The sequence below is a fragment of the Paralichthys olivaceus genome, chromosome 16 (assembly GCF_024713975.1).
Source record: "Paralichthys olivaceus isolate ysfri-2021 chromosome 16, ASM2471397v2, whole genome shotgun sequence".
NCBI classification, from domain to species: Eukaryota; Metazoa; Chordata; class Actinopteri; order Pleuronectiformes; family Paralichthyidae; genus Paralichthys; species Paralichthys olivaceus.
Window position 1 is genome coordinate 3,667,474 of NC_091108.1, and position 15,858 is coordinate 3,683,331.

General features: G+C 43.0%; 1 protein-coding gene across 2 annotated transcripts; it reads left to right on the forward strand.

The window, feature by feature from the left end:
• The first annotated feature begins 4,464 nt into the window (after positions 1-4,464).
• LOC109647480 (cAMP-responsive element modulator-like) lies at positions 4,465-15,128 on the forward strand. Of its 2 annotated transcripts, XM_069511055.1 has the most exons (8): positions 4,465-4,601; positions 5,585-5,696; positions 5,923-6,051; positions 7,548-7,636; positions 7,723-7,856; positions 8,394-8,582; positions 12,731-12,890; positions 13,415-15,128. In XM_069511055.1, the coding sequence occupies exons 2-8, from the start codon at positions 5,595-5,597 to the stop codon at positions 13,557-13,559; spliced, it is 948 nt and encodes a 315-aa protein (XP_069367156.1). In that variant the 5' UTR covers positions 4,465-4,601; positions 5,585-5,594; the 3' UTR covers positions 13,560-15,128. The 2 variants fall into 2 exon arrangements, with proteins under 2 accessions (XP_069367156.1, XP_019962772.2); XM_020107213.2 differs by lacking the exons at positions 4,465-4,601; positions 5,585-5,696; positions 5,923-6,051; ... (1 more) ...; positions 7,723-7,856; positions 8,394-8,582 and adding an exon at positions 10,360-10,765.
• The last annotated feature ends 730 nt before the right edge of the window (positions 15,129-15,858 follow it).

The following is a 15,858-nucleotide window of genomic DNA, read 5'->3' on the forward strand; positions in this document are numbered from 1 at the left end:
TGAGTAAATAAGTGAGATACACTTAGATGTCCCTGCTCTCGACCTCCGACCGAACGAGCCCATGAGGCCCAGAGAGGCTGGAACACATGCTGGGTTCAGAGAGAACAACAAACGAGAGGAGAACCACTGAATGTCAAGTATGTGGAAGCGTGTGTGCGGTTTACAGAGGCACCTTCTAAATGGGCTCCCTCCACCACCTAGAGCCGGCCTGCAGCTGGGAGTCTATTTTAGCCCGGAGCACAGCTGGAGCGCTCGCAGGGCCGCTCACCACAGCCTCAGCAGCTGCCACCACGAATTCAACTGCTCCAACTCCTGGAGAATATGGACACTTCCCACAGAAGGTGGAGCAGAGGAAACGTGTGATCACACTTGGATAATGAAACATGTTAAATGGATTATTTTTGGTGAAGAGGACGATTGTAGACTTTGCATTTTAGACATTTAGCAAATGTTATTGCACAGATCTTCAGACATTCAATGAAATTACAAGTAACTGCAGTGAAGTAGGGAAGGTCAAAGGTCACCTCCACCTCCACCAGTGGCTGTTTAACTGGGACAGATGTGCTCAGGGAGGAAACAAGGAGCCATTTAACAAACTTATACAACATCATATTTGGCTTGTGAGTCAGATTTCTTTTTATTTCCATTTGTAACTGAGCTAATCATAATTTAATTTCCCTAGAGACAAAATGTATTAGAAGTTTTACTCCAAGAGGAAAAACCCACAATAAAAAAGGTTCTTCTACATGTGTTTTGTTTTATTTATAAAATATGATTGATTGATTTTTATTAATGTCATGCACATCATTATCTGGAAAAATAAAAATGAGAAACATAGAAACCAGAGTCAATAACAAAACTAAACAATTGAACCATCCTGACATTTTTTTCATAGATTTTACCAAAAATTCAAATTAAACAGTGCAGAAGAACATTTAAAGAATCTGAACATGTAATATAAATTCACTTATCTCATCATTATAAGAGAAATACAGAAGAAAACATGATTCATTCTCCACCTCTCTTAATTCACTCAATTCACATTTTTTACTTTCAGCTGCATCTGAAGTGCAAACTACAGCAGATACGTGCAAACATCATCTGCATCTCAGCTGCTCTCAGATCAACAGATGGAAAAGCTTTCGTGCATGCGTGTTATTTCTAGATCTTTGTTTTTATAACTGTGCGTCAGTGATTTGGGACTAGAAATCTAGAAATGTAATGTGTTGCATTCAGGTGCCAGTTTAAAAACACCACAAAACTGTGATCTGATAACTGACATGAATTTGGACGTTGTTTTATCACAACGGATTAATTCATTAATTAATTTCAAGCTAATCAACATAAACATTAAAATCCACTTGATGTTTATGACAAAGCATCATATTCAAATCAGTAGTGACCTCTTGTGGTTGAGAGTGAACTCTCACTGTGATCACAACCTGTTTTCAAATCTTATTTTCCCAGAGTGGAACATACTGACTTAAGTGGCAATTTTTATTTTTTTATATTTTTGTTGACTATGTTATGTGTAAAATATAATGTCTCTTGTATCTTATATATATTTGAATTGATTTTTCTATGAGATTTCAACTAGATATCCACTTTACACATGCATAAAGGCTAACCAGCCCCATTCCAAGGTTTGGAAGCAGTTGATCAGGACGTAAAGAGGGTTGTCCATGATGGACAGTCAGTGGTTCGATCCCCAGCTCCTCCGATCCATATTCCGAAGTGTCATAGAAAAATAATAAATAATAAATTAATAGAGCTCAATATAAGATACTGAAGTGTTCTTGAGCAGGATACTGAGCCCCATTACACATATTTATTTTATATGTTTGTGCCTTGTCTATGTCATAATCCCTAACAGAATTGTGCATCAATACATAAGTAACAAACATAACAACAAACACCTGAGTAACTCCACCCTCATTATGTCCTGCAGCCTCCTCCATGGTCAGATGTGTTGAAATCTGACATTTGCATGTTCAGTATCAACTCATATTATCTCCTGAACACGAGAACTGTGGGCTTCACTCTGCAGCAGCTCGTTTAATGTTTAACATCCAGCTCGTCTGACAGGACTGTGACATTTTATGAATTAGGGCAACTGAAGCTGCAGAGGCCACTGACGCCCAGATCCCTCTTTGATGGTATTACCAGCATGTAATTATGTGTTATGCGTTCATCCCGGGCTAATTTTGTGCTAAAGAGCTGTCTGGCCCGGGTCACACGTGGCTCCCTGCTGTCAGGCCTCTGTGCCCCCCGATGGTCCCCCGTCTGCCGCTGGTGCTCGACCATCTGGAGCCTCCGCGCTCTGGAGGGGAGATGGAGGAGGAGGAGAGGGGAGGAGGAGGAAGGAGCTGAGGGGGACACAGGACGGGATGAGGGACAATAGCTCCATTTTTATATTGTTGGGACTGTTGGGTTCCTCTGTACATTTTAAGGTCTTGACCTTATTGTTGTGATTTGGTGCTTGAATTTGAAACCTTTTATTTTAGTTCATTCATTTTTTATTAATATAACAAGAAAGGGTTTTATCAACATGAATCAAAATGTCCAGTTATTTCTGTCATTATTGTCACTTTGAGAGCGAGGCTCGTTCATTTCATGCTTTCACTCAAAACTATGCGCTCTCACTCACATTGTCCCAGGCTTGTGCTTAAACTGGTGCTTAGACTCAAATATTTTGTTGCTGAGACAAATCTCTTGCACTCAATGTTGGTGTGTGTGTGTTAGCTTTACTTCTTTGAGAGTTAACGTAACCGCCCATGTGGGATCTCAGGGGAGTAAAGCTAACACACACACAATGAGTGGGGGATTATTTCATTTGTCAACACTCTACACCTGGCATTCTATTGGTCGCCATTTGTTTATTTGTTGACTCACTTGTTTTGAGCAGAGGAGGAATCCGAGAGCAGACGCGTCACTTGCACAGAATGTGAGAACAAGGACAAGATCTGAAGCAGGAAATCTGTCCAAGCAACAGAACATCCAAATGCAGGCATAATGTGAGCACAAGCATAGATTGAGTACGAGCGCAGGGTTTTGAGTGAAAGCAAAATCCGAACGTAAAGTCCATGAATCCTGTCTTCAAAGACCACACTCTTAAATAAAGAAAAAACATGGATTGAATATGAAAAAGAAAAGCTGCAAAGCTTTATTTATTCATTCCCAAACACTAGAAGGAACATTTCACCACTGTGGCTTTTCAATTTATCCATTTACGAAATAAACAAAATGTTTTCTGAAAACATGCAGAGTGCATATTTTACTCAGTTTGGTTTGGTTAGTGATGAGTGAAGGACTGGACTCTCACTCTGTTACAGATTAAATCTGGACTTTGCCTTGCACTGCAGAGCTCTTTGATAACAGCAGGGGCGATGTTTGAACAGTACGACCTCTCCTGGCACGCAGGAGGACAGATGGTGGCTCTGGGTTCAGCCACAGTCAGATCTAAATAAAGGAATTCAGAGAGTACCCAAGAGATTTTATGATTTTCCCACAACATTGGAAAAACCTTCATATCAGAATGAGCTCATTCATAGAGTGTAGATTATCAACCCCAATGAAAACTGGCTTTAAAACTATAAAACAGACCAAACAGTCTCATTAAACTCAAGAAGGTTTTATAGCGAAGCCAACGGAACAAAGCATCGTGAAATCATGATCTCCGTAGTGGACGAATTATTTATTGGGTTTTTTCCATCAAGATGCATAACTGTTTCTTTTTATGGTGACGTTTATGAGCTCATTCTTCTGCAACTGATAGTATGCTATTATATATATATGTGTGTGTGTGTGTGTGTGTTAAAGCCGAACAATAAAATACAGGCAGCACAGATGCTTAAATGCTGAGAAAACTTGAGTGTCTGCTTTTAATGAAGTGCTGCTTTCTTTACAGCCAGTAGGTGGCGACATAACTCTGCTCTTTAAACGTGAGCCACCACAATAAAACAGGAAAAGAAGGTGAGAATTACTTTTATATTTAATTAAATTTATTAGATACTTGAATTGAGTGTTGGTGGTTCGATTCAAGCTCAGATGTCAATGAAATTCCATATTCTAGATAAAATATATAATTTTAAATTCCTACCTATTTAAGTGACAAGGCTCAATTGTCAATGTCAAAAACATTTTACATCCTGGATAAAATGTATTTAGGATTCTAATGATATGGAAAATGAATTAACATTTACATTTTCAACTTTAAAGGTAATTTTTCAACCCTGGTTATTATTGTTTTGAACTAAAATCCAAGTTTGACTATTAAAATAAACATATATAAATATACACAATATTCATATATATATAAATAAATAAATATAGCTTATAGAGGTAGAAAAGACCTTTAAATTAATATATATATAAAACATACTTTAAATTGCTGCTTCTTAAAAAATCCGGGACGAAACCAGGTTTTGTTAACTTTGTGAAAAACGATACCGGAAGTAGCTGTGATGAACACTCTCGCTCCGCCCCGTTAATCTCCGGTGTTTATTCGTCTCCGCAGCGTCATCAGCGCTGACGTGGAAACTACGTGCGCGGAGCCGCAGGACGTCCGCGCGCACCGTCATCAGTGACGACGTAAAAGTTTGGTAAGTTCACGCAAGACCGTCGCGTTTTTTCACGCAGCGTGGAAGAAAACCCGCGTGTGCGCTGCGGAGGTTTTCACGCGCGAAGAAACGAAGCGGATCTGGTGAGAAACTGACACGTGACTCCGCAGCTTCACTCAGCTGCGTCATCACTTCCGCAGTAACATGAACAGGAAGTGTGAGCGAAAGCTTCAAAATAAAGCAAAAGATAAAGTGTTCTAAAACACGGGAGAAACACTTCCTGCCGAAAGTGTGGTCGAGTCATTTCTATTGTACGGTGGCCGAGAGAGCTCAATGCACCGCAAATTAATAACATACATGCAAGTGAAAAAATCACGAAACTGCGAAAACAGACATGTTTCCAGAGGACCCGATAAAGCGATGAACCTGGTTTTACGTGAACGTGAAGATACTGACGTCTGCTTCTCGTCAGTGGTGGAACTTCTCAAAGCATTGAACTACAGTCAGGTTCATCACTTCTTTGGGTCTCCCGGAAACATGTCCATTGTCGTTTTCGTGAAAAAACATATAATGAGCTTGAGAGATTGATGTTCGGTCAACAGAGATCGTCAATCAAAACAAAGAGTTTACAGTTGAAATAAAAGCCAAGAGTCTGAAGTGTGTTCATTGTGTTTGACACAAACACTGTCGTTATTTCTCTCTTTCCACTGGAGCTTCATTGTTTTCAGATCAGAAGAATCAGTCAAACATTCAAACTGCATTAAATCTGCAATGAATCAGCACTTTGACGTCTCATAATACAAAGAGAGTCCAAGTTAACTGCAGCAATTTCAAAAATGATGAAGCTGTGATCATGATAATGAAGCAATATCTTGCTTCACAATGGAAAAATACTGTGTGTGACGAGTCCTGGAGAAGACCAGTGTACATTTATTTAGGATGTATCATAACGGTCCCGGATGAAACAGTGGAAAGAAGACGTGACGGCCTCAGTAACAGAATCAACGATCTGCTCGTCTGTGTAGGTGACTCGTTATGGACACGTCGGTATCGTTTCAGTTCGACAGCAGTTTGAATGACTCGCTGTCAGATGAAGAGAACCAGAGTGAAGCCAGTTTATCTCCTGCTGCCCCTCAGGTACACACACACACACACACAAACACCCACACACACACACACACACACATCCATTCAATATGTCAAGATATTTTTGTTAAATGCGTTGCCAGCATTTGAAATATGAAAGATGAGACTTTGCATCCTTTTTGGCATTTGTAAATATTTACATTTAAATTAATTTATCATATCAGTCATGTGATTTCATCGTGTGATTGGCTACTCCTGATATTTCCTTTTCTTTCAGGTGTCTGTGGCAGAGTCACCCGGCGGGACCGTGGTCCAGCTGTCTGACGGTGAGACAGTGGAGGTCCAGAGGTTGATCCAGGCGCCTCAGACCTCTGTCATACAGTCACCTCAGGTTAACACTGTACAGGTGAGGGCTCATATTCGACACGAGCACAAGTGTCAGATCCAGCCTGAAGTCATTTTCAAGTTTGTTCGGGGAAACGTCGAGCTAAAGTCCAAGTGAAATGCCTTGTCCTCAAGTTCAGGTCGTGAGGTCACAGCTCCGTGTGTTTTGTGGAATCATTTACAGGTTGTGATGTCAGAGTCGGTGTGTTAGTGAATGAGGATTTAGCTGCTGTGTGCCGGAGGTTCACTGGAGCGCTTGTGCTCTAATGCAGTGCATCTGTTAATAGGATTGATGTGAGCAGCAGGAGATTTAAGCTCGTCACTATAACCTTCACATTCAGGAGATTTTGTTGTTGTGTCTGCGTCGGATGACCCCCCCTCAGAAACACCGGACAACAATGACCCTGCGCGGTTATAGCATGTTTGTGGATGAGCAGTGAAAGTTTATCGGTTCACATGTTTCAGCAGGTTTCCTCACGTCTGATCACACAGCTTGGTTTGCAAAGTGTTTCATGAAAAGTGTCTTTGAGGAGCACTTAAGAAAACAGAGCTCAAAGTCCTCATGACAGAGGAAACACTGTGGAGAGTCAAGGCGAGAACGCGTGATCACGGCGGCAATAATCCGACAAACGCAGCGATTGTGCTGCGTTTATAAACCACTGCTTTTAATAGCAGAAGTGAGCAAATGTCAGTGGACACGCCCCTCTTTAACCTGACATGAATCAGAATTGTGCCGGAGGAGCCTTTGAATTACAAAAACAACCATATCACAAGTTTGAGTCATTGAGATGCAGGGAGCTGCAACAGGTTAGGCAGAGGAGGGAATTCAGCTCGTGACTGATTTGGAGGCAGTGTACGTCACCAACCTCCACTCTCCTCATATATAAACAAACGCCTCCCACTCCGCAGGTTGTGGGAGTTTATCTTCAGGCCCCATGACACTAACTTTCTGCCAAAATCTCTAATAACTGTCGAGGTTTGTTTGAGGACTAAAATGTCTAAATGTGTTTTTATGATGTGTCTGGACGGTGATGCAGGTTTGGACTTTACAATTCATTATTTATGGGCGCAGTATGCACTTGTTCATAATTTTGATAATTAGTTTGGTATCATGTGTATCTTGGGTTTGTTGTTGGGGCCCCTTGGTACCTTTTAGCCTGGGGCCCCTTGAAACGCTCCTGCCAAACACAAATGTGTGTGTGTGTGTTAAACGTCAGGATTTAGTCATGCTTCAAGAAAATCGTTCCCGGTGAAAGACGGGGTGTCGACACCTACGTACACAAATAATTACAGTACATAGAGCGTGTGTAAAGAGGCGTGATGGGTTGAAAAGATCAAGGCTTAGAATAAAAAGCTTCTCAAATTCCTTCTTTGACGTCATCCCTCGCTTTCACAGATTGTTATATCAAACACATTCCAGGTCACTCACAAAAGCCTGTGTATGAAAAGTAACTCCCCTTCAGTCACACCAAACATGTTGCCAAAATAAAAAGTTTAACTACGGCTCGTTTCCTACAGATCGCCACGGCAGCAGAGCTGGAGGAGAACAAGTCAGCCACAGACGCTCAGAAGAGACGGGAGATTCTCTCCAGGCGTCCATCCTACCGGTGAGAAGACGTCACCAAACAACAGCCTGCTGTGCAAAGTGGCGTCAGATTTATTCAATTCAATCAAATCATCTTCTCCCCCGCAGACAAATCCTCAATGAGCTTTCGTCCGATTCGCCGGCAGTTCCTAAAATCGATGAGGAGGAGACTGAGGAGGAGGAAGAGGAGGTGTCGAGCGCAGCCTCAGCCTCCATCTACCAGACCAGCTCAGGACAATACAGTCAGTACACACACACACACACACACACAGAGGTTAGCTGTGGGTGAATCAGCCTCAGCCCCAGAAATATTCCCTTTATTGTTCCGGTATAATTTGCTGGAACTAAACTGAAAGTTGTCTCTGTTACAGACAGCGACACTGGACTCTATAACCACGTCCACTTCAGTTCTGTCAGTTTAATATGACAAATATATTAAATCACACAGAACGCAGTAGCTTCAGCGACTGTCCCTCAGGAGCTAAAGTCTCAACAGATGCATATTCAAAACACTTTTACCAACCAGGAGCAAAACGAGCTGAATTTTTTAAACACAACTTTAAGCTTTTACTTGATGTGTTGCTGCAGTGCTCCTTAGTGGACCTTGAGATTTTCTCTCTTAAGATGAGTTTTCCTGCAGATTTTCATGTTGCACAAAGTCACAGAATTAGTCAAAGTAAATTATTTTTCTGGAATCCTGTTTGCTGAAATACCCCTTCTCATTTGAAGCCTCGTTTTAATATGAACTTCTAGTTTTGATATGAACTTTGATGCCACAGTCGCAGTCACTCAAGGGGGAGCCATCCAGCTGAGCAGCCCGGGAGTCGAGGCCCTTCAGGGGGCTCAGACCCTGACGGTGGCCGACTCTGCCTCCTCGCAGCCCGGAGCCACCGTCCTCCAGTGTGCAGCTCAGCCTGGAGACGCTCCACAGCAGTTCTACATCCAGGGTGGACAGGTGCTCCTCCAAGGTAGGGTTATACTGACTTTTATATGAACTTGAATGAACCAGAAAATTAACAAAGCTGAAATTCGTTGGATATTTTGTTCAGGTATGTCCCCAAAGTCGATGTGTCAGAGATGATGTGGGAGGATAGAAAACCTGCCATGAGGCTCATTCATGCTGCCTTTACGTACAAAAAGACTTTCAAACGATGTCACTGCCCACATACTTCCATGTGTTAAGGTTTACATCCACTAGAGGGCAGCGCAGAGTGGAGAGCCTCTGACGATGACCAACATGGCGACAGTGGAGGAGGTTGAAATAACGTAACTTGATCCAAAAGCTGCTGTTTGTACCTCGAAAAGTTCTTCCCCCCATTTAAATTTCTTCCTCGTGTCTTCTGGTCGTTTCGGCTGCAGTGCCCCCTCAAGACTCCCAGTGGTACTGCTCTGTTTTGTCTGTTTCGTCCGAATCCGTAAGCTTTCGGGAGACGTGCACAAAAACGAACGAAGTGAGCGCAGAGTACGAACAGAGGGTTCTGTTGCCAACATAAACGTGCCTGTATAATCCAGCTCCACGTCAACCCAAGCGTTCGATGTTGCTGTTGAATGAAAACGATTTTTCACATGTTCTTCTTTTTGTTCTCTGCTGGATATTTTCTCTCAGTCTCCTCTTTCTCGCTCAGTCCTCTGTTGTGGCCTTGGTGCGGTTGAAAAGCTTGTGTTTTCATAATGTAGGTGCTGTCGGCCTCTGTATGAAGCTCAGCTGTGGATTCTTTACCGGCACGTGCAGGAATCGTCACTGATCGTCAGTAGAGTCAGACAGACTGAGTGGTTCTGGATCTGGATTGTGAGTGAGAGTGAACAGCAGGTTTCAAACCGGCCTGTCTGCATTCGCTCTCTGCTCTCACGGCGTCCACACCCACCTTTTGATTGGCAGCTGTCAGGGGTGTGCGGGAACGTCTGAGCAGCGAGTCGTCGCACCTGAGATGCCAGCGAGACAGGCCGGTTTAACTCAAACTCAGGAAACAGATCCACATCGTCCTTTGTGTCCTCGCTTCTGTTCTGACTCTTCATCAGAACTCCAGATGAATGAAGATGAATGCACCAAATCATCATTAGTGCTCTTAGAAAGTAACTCAATACTTATAATAATAATAATAATAATAAAGGGATGCGGTGCTGTTAAACACTGAAACAATAACACTAGATAAGAAACACATGTTTTAGAGATTGATTGAATGGTCTGGTCAGAAACTGTTCATAATAATATAATAGTACATGTTCACATCTTTAAAGACCTGCGGTCCCACATATCTACGGTCATTGACATGATTTCACTGAAAGTGTGAACATGTGACCTGCTCACTGACATTTCACAACCTCAGAAACAGTTTTTGTTTAAATGTTTAAAACGCTTGAAGTAGATTTTTTTGTATTTCATGATTATATATCCCTGTGTCAGATTGTGTGTTTGTGTGTGTGTGTGTGTGTAACAAACGAGTAATCAGCTGCTGTTACTGGAAATGTGTCACTTCCTGTGATGAAAAGGATTTTCCCTGCAAAGGATTTAAAGCAGCAAATATGAGTTTTTCCGCAAACTTGTTTTGCTCAGTAGAGTTCAGAGACATGTTGTGATGACTTTGGACAAATAGTGTTCTGCTTTCTGTTCGTTCTTTAGACACATAAACGCACAAACGCACAAAATAGCTGCCGTCAGGGTGCTCAACAGTTTGCACGCAGTCACTTGGGACACAATATCCTCTTGTTTGTCGAGCGTCTCTCCAGTTGCGTCACTAGTGCTAAAAATACAACCCCTCCACCACCACCAACCCCCCCCTGCTTGACTCCCCCGCCCTCCCTGCCTCCCTGCCCCGCTCACTGTGAGCGTCTGATCCGCAGGAGGGGAGGGGAGCGCGAGGGGGAGGAACTCTAATCCAGGGTGTTTTACTGACTTCAGCGGGCAGCAGTGATGTCATTGTGATGTCAATGCCTGTAATTGTAATCGGGCTGCAGAGTTGATGAGTGACTGCTCGTATGCAGAGAGAGAGCAGAGAGAGGGAAAAGGAGACGGAGAGAAAAGAGGGAGAGAGGGAGAGAGGTTTCAGTGGAGCAGGAATAAAGAGTGTTTTCACATTGAGGTGTTCTGCTGCCGTGGGGCTGGATTATTGGAAACGAGAGATGGCTGTAACCGGGGATGAGACTGAGTCAGGTAGAGTTTCTCTCATACATATCTTCATGCGTGTGTCATGTCTGCTTGTGGTCTTGTTGTCTTTCAGGGACATGTTCATATTCATGCATGTACTGTTGTCAGCTGTTTTCCTCTAAAGTTATAAAGTTGCACCTGCAGATACATACAGAATAAAAACAAGAACACTCCTGAGACTATTTTACAACTTGCAAGAGAAAGTCCTTCATTTGTCATTTGTCCAACTGCAGCCAGGCGAACATTGCTCTCGCTCAGGAAACACTGATAAAAACATTGTGCTTCACTTCGACGTGACTTGAACTTCATGCTTTGTGACTTGGAGGAGGAAACACGTCGCAGATTGGACGGCGGCTCTTCCCGTTTCAACACAGGAGAGACGCCAGGGCACTTTAGGGTTATGTTGTAAAACAGATCTGACAAACCAAACGAGTGTTTGGTTAGTTTGCTCAACTCCGTCCCTGCCAGTGTGTATCCTGCTGCTGCCACACACACACACACACACACACAGAGTCACAGGACAATTTTGGGGACGTGACTTTTGTCCTCTGTTTTACCAGAAGTCCACAATTAACTTGTCTGAGAACTATTGTCTGCAATTTGTGGTAACCTTTGACACAAACACACAAACACACACACAAACACACACACACACCACTCCAGTGGTTGTCAGGCAGAAAGGGAGGAAGGGAGGGTAAGAAGTAAAGGGGGCGGGTGTCAGTGGGAGGGGGTGTAAGATAGTCGTCAGTTTGACGTCACTCCGGTTTCCTGGAAGAGAAGCCAAGCAGGAGAGAGAGAATGCAAAAAGGGCGAGTGAGACGCACACGCTGTCGTCAGCAGAGCCCAGAGTCACTCTGTTATCACAATGAGAGTGTGTGTGTGTGTGTGTGTGTACACCTGCTGTGACAGTTGTGCATGTGTGTGTGTGTGTGTGTGTGCGCGCGTGCAGGAAAGAGAAGAGTCAGAAACTTCTCAGGAACAAAGTGAAGAAGAGAAACTGAAAAGCCGAGAGACAGTTGAGTCATCGATGACTCAAACATGAACCACGAAGCTGCTTTTTACTGGTTTTTGAAGAGTCAGTGGGACTTTTACTGACACAAATGATAAACAGCCACTTATCAGTGTGAGCAGCGGTTTAGAAAGTGGTGAACACGACACCACTTCACACACACAAGTGAAACTGAGAGGCGTGGCAAGTGTTATTGTGTTTGACAACATTTAATTCGCGTTTCTGACGACAACAACCATGTTGACAAAGTGGAGGTTCGTCCCTGCGCCTTGTTGAAGTGTCTCTTCAAAAAGTTCCTCCACTGCTGAGATGTCTTCCCTCTAAGCTAGAACTATTGGCTACGCTGCCCCCCCCCCACGATTTCCAGTGGTACTGCTCCGTTTTGTCAGTTTCGTCCGAATCCGTATCCGAGTATTTCTAACAGAGCCTGAAATCTGTCCCACTGACTGTAAATAAAGATGGACGACATGTCTCCACTTCTTCCTGTCGTGCAATAATAAAATGAAAATATCTCAGACAGTGGTGGTGAAGACATCCGGAGACAATTGCAATCGTGGCGTGGAGGCGAGACGTCGATACACGCGCTCGACCAATTGTCAAGTTTATCGCTGCCGTTGACGTGAAAAATTCAGATTTGCGTAATAAGTGCGTTTTCGTCAATCGGTCAGCTCGTTCTGCAACACTGAGCGGAGGCGGCCGCACACAGAAACAAACACAAACACTTCGTCACAGTCAGAGGAAATTCATCTTCTCAGACAGGAAGCAGAGCGGACAAACAATGTGAGTCGCTGAGGAACATCCTCTGCTGAAAAATGCACGTTTACTGAGATGTGATTGAATTAGTGAATTCTTTCATTCATCACATGTCATTATAGAGGAGGAATAATAATCCCCCCATTATAAAGTTAAGACAGTTGGAGAATTTGTAGCTCTAAGACTTTTTGTCCGTCTTCTCCCCGCAGCCGCCACAGGAGACATCCCCGCCTACCAGCTGCGGTCGCCCAACTCGGGCCTGGCGCAAAGCATCGTGATGGCTGCGTCCCCGGGCACCATGCAGAGCCCGTCGTCACAGCACGCCGAGGAGATCACCCGCAAGAGGGAAGTCAGGCTGATGAAAAACAGGTGGGTTCCCTGTAGCAAGAAAAAGTGATAGAGACGAAGGACGTTCATGTTTCAGAACATTAAGTTTGTTCAGAGTTCACAGTCACTACAAGTCTTTACAAGGATATATGAATTGCTAATGGCCTTAATTGGCTGCTTCTTCTTAGTTTTTAATCAAATTATAACTTTGAATTTTTCTCCTGAAATTAAAAAGATTGAACTGTGACTGTGTGGAATTGGAAACTTTGTCAAAAGTCTGTCGGGTAACTCTTTGTGGTTGCCGAGCGATAAATAGTGCTGTCAAGGCTTCAGCAAACTGCTTTTTTTGAGATGTGCATAAATTTGGATTGTTCATTTTTGACAATAAAATGCTGCAGCAGGTTAATAAGAAAATAAATATGGACCATAAGGACAAATAAAAAGATCTTGTCAGCCTTAAAAAAAGGCATCTGCCATATAGGATTGTGGATAGTTTGCATTATATCTGATGGTGCTTGAATTCGGTTTTTCCTAAGAATGTATTTTCCTCCTCTTTTTGTGTCCAGGGAGGCAGCTCGTGAGTGCCGCAGGAAAAAGAAAGAGTACGTCAAATGTCTGGAAAACCGCGTGGCCGTGTTAGAAAACCAAAACAAGACCCTGATTGAAGAGCTGAAAGCACTGAAGGACATTTACTGCCACAAAGGCGAGTAGCGGCGGCTGTTTGTGGTCACGGGCTGAAGACAGTGGCGTTTTCAAACTGCTGCAGAAAAACAAACACACACAAAAAAAAAAAAGAAGAAAAGACTCTGGAACAAAAACTGCTCTGATCGTCGTCGTTTCTCTGCTCACTCAGGTTTTACAAATCCAGAAGTGTCGCGGGGAATTCAAACAGCTTGTGCTTGCCAGTTTCGCTCTCGTTCTTAATCTTGTGCTCTTTGCATGTGAAGACTCGGAGTGTCGCACACTCTTCGCTCGCTGTCGCCGCTGTGCACAGACCTGAAGCCAGCCAAACGAGAGCCGACTGAAGAGGAGGAACAGGAAGAGGAAGATACAGGTGCTTCCCGAAAATGCACAGAGAGAAAGAAAAACCTTTTGCAGGTCAGCCAGGCAGCGACCTGGAAGTTTCAGAGTGCACAAGAAAAAAAAAAAAAAAAAAAAAGCTACGCAGATCCACCACCAGCTGCAAACCAGGCAACTCTACCATGTTTACCACCCGATTACGTCATCTGTGTATTTACGCTTCTGTTGTTGGTTGTTTCATGCATTCCTTTATGCAAAAACACAATTAAGGAGAAACATCCTCCAGCGTTTTGTGATTGAAGTGAATTCCATCGACCTGTTCTCAGTTTGTATGAACACATTTGATTCGTTTGGGGATTCAAGCAAAAGACATGTTTGGCTTTTAATGCACAGAACTTCAAACGCGTGTTTCAAGCGGATGTCGAGGGGCATTAATGTGAATCCAAACCTCACTAGCAAAAGTCCAGAAGAGTCTTTTTCATCACTAAAAGCACAGGAAGGACCAAAGTGTCAGTGTGGATATGATTAGAATTTGTATTCTATTGCATTTATTTAAAGAATTTCACTCCACACGTTTATATATACATGAAGATATATATATATATATTCTAAAGAGCAAATGTTACCGATTCAAAAAAATACAATCATCAAACCTCAGTTTTGTAAGAAAACATCTTAAAATGAGGAACAGTTGTGCTTTACTCCCACGCAGGCATGATTTCGTGTTTTTTTTTCAAATGATGGATCTCCGTTGTGGAATAAAAGCGTATTTGATTATGGCTGGATATTAAAATGCTCTGTTTAAAGGGTGACGCCAACTTTCTCTGTAGTTTCTTACCTTTTATTTTCATGGGAATACATCATCATCTCGTGTTTGTGGTGGTTTCGAAGAAGCGCTTGTTGATGTAGTCGCTGTTCCACTGAATATGTTTGACTGTCAGCAGTGATGGAGAGAGCGTCTCAGTGGCAGGTAACAGCTGTTCAGCTCAATGACGACAGTGTGAATCCTCCTGTGCCGCGGCAGGTGTGATATTTACCAACTAAACGACCTGGCATCGGTTTGAATTCACACCCGAACGTCTCTTAACTTCTACACCACAGCGGGAGACGATAAGATAAGATTTTGCTTGATATCAGTTGTTCTGTCTGTAGTTGTTTTTATTTGTGTTGTCCGTCTTTTATCCTGGTGTTCTTCCCTGTTTGAATTGTAAAATCAAAACTATTTTTTTTCTGTTTGTCTAATAAAATGTTCCAATGTGACGTGGTGTCTGATTTGCAAACGTGGAAACACGAGACAGGGTTTCATGTTGGTGCAGAAAGAGGACAGAGTTACATGAAATGTTTTTTGCTCCGGCCTGTTTGGTTGTTTATCAGCAGGATGACGCAAAAAAAAGTCCTGAATGATTTTCCACGAAACCTGAACGAAGGACGGGACGCAGGCCAAGAACCAACCAATGACATTTTAGTGAGGATCTGGACAAATCAAACAGATCCAGGAATGAGTTCTAATCACTTTCTCTAAAATCTGGCTTATTTCGAGGACTGATATCTACGAGTGTGCAGCTTGATTTCATTTAAGCGACCCTCGTTTTTGGAGATTCTTGTTGTTTAACTTCTCTCGTTACTTATGTCGAAGCTTGAAAACACAAACCGTGAATAGAATTCGAGCTGCACGCTCCAAACAAACACACGACTGGCATCAAGGCCAAAGTTTACAAATGTTGTTACCATTGTCGTCAGTGACTGTGTATAAAGATGAAGCCTCACGACTGACGGCTGAGGCTGACTCACGACTGGTCGAGGTCACAGAACTGGAACCGATGTAACGCACCAGGTTGTGCGTTTATGTGTGTTAACGTTCAAATCTGCACATTTCAACAAAATAACATTTGACAGGACGTCATTCTGAAACCAGCGGAGATCCCGGGAGCCGGTGATTAATTTTACTTCTTGAAACCGGGGGGATGTGCATTAAAAAAAATAGTTTCCA

Excerpts from the sequence above, each read along its gene's own strand:
- LOC109647480 (XM_069511055.1), top strand. The coding sequence starts at position 5,595 with ATGGACACGTCGGTATCGTTTCAGTTCGACAGCAGTTTGAATGACTCG. Across the intron at positions 7,857-8,393 it reads GACCAGCTCAGGACAATACA|TCGCAGTCACTCAAGGGGGA; the intron begins GTCAGTACACAC and ends TTGATGCCACAG. Across the intron at positions 12,891-13,414 it reads GTCAGGCTGATGAAAAACAG|GGAGGCAGCTCGTGAGTGCC; the intron begins GTGGGTTCCCTG and ends TTTTGTGTCCAG.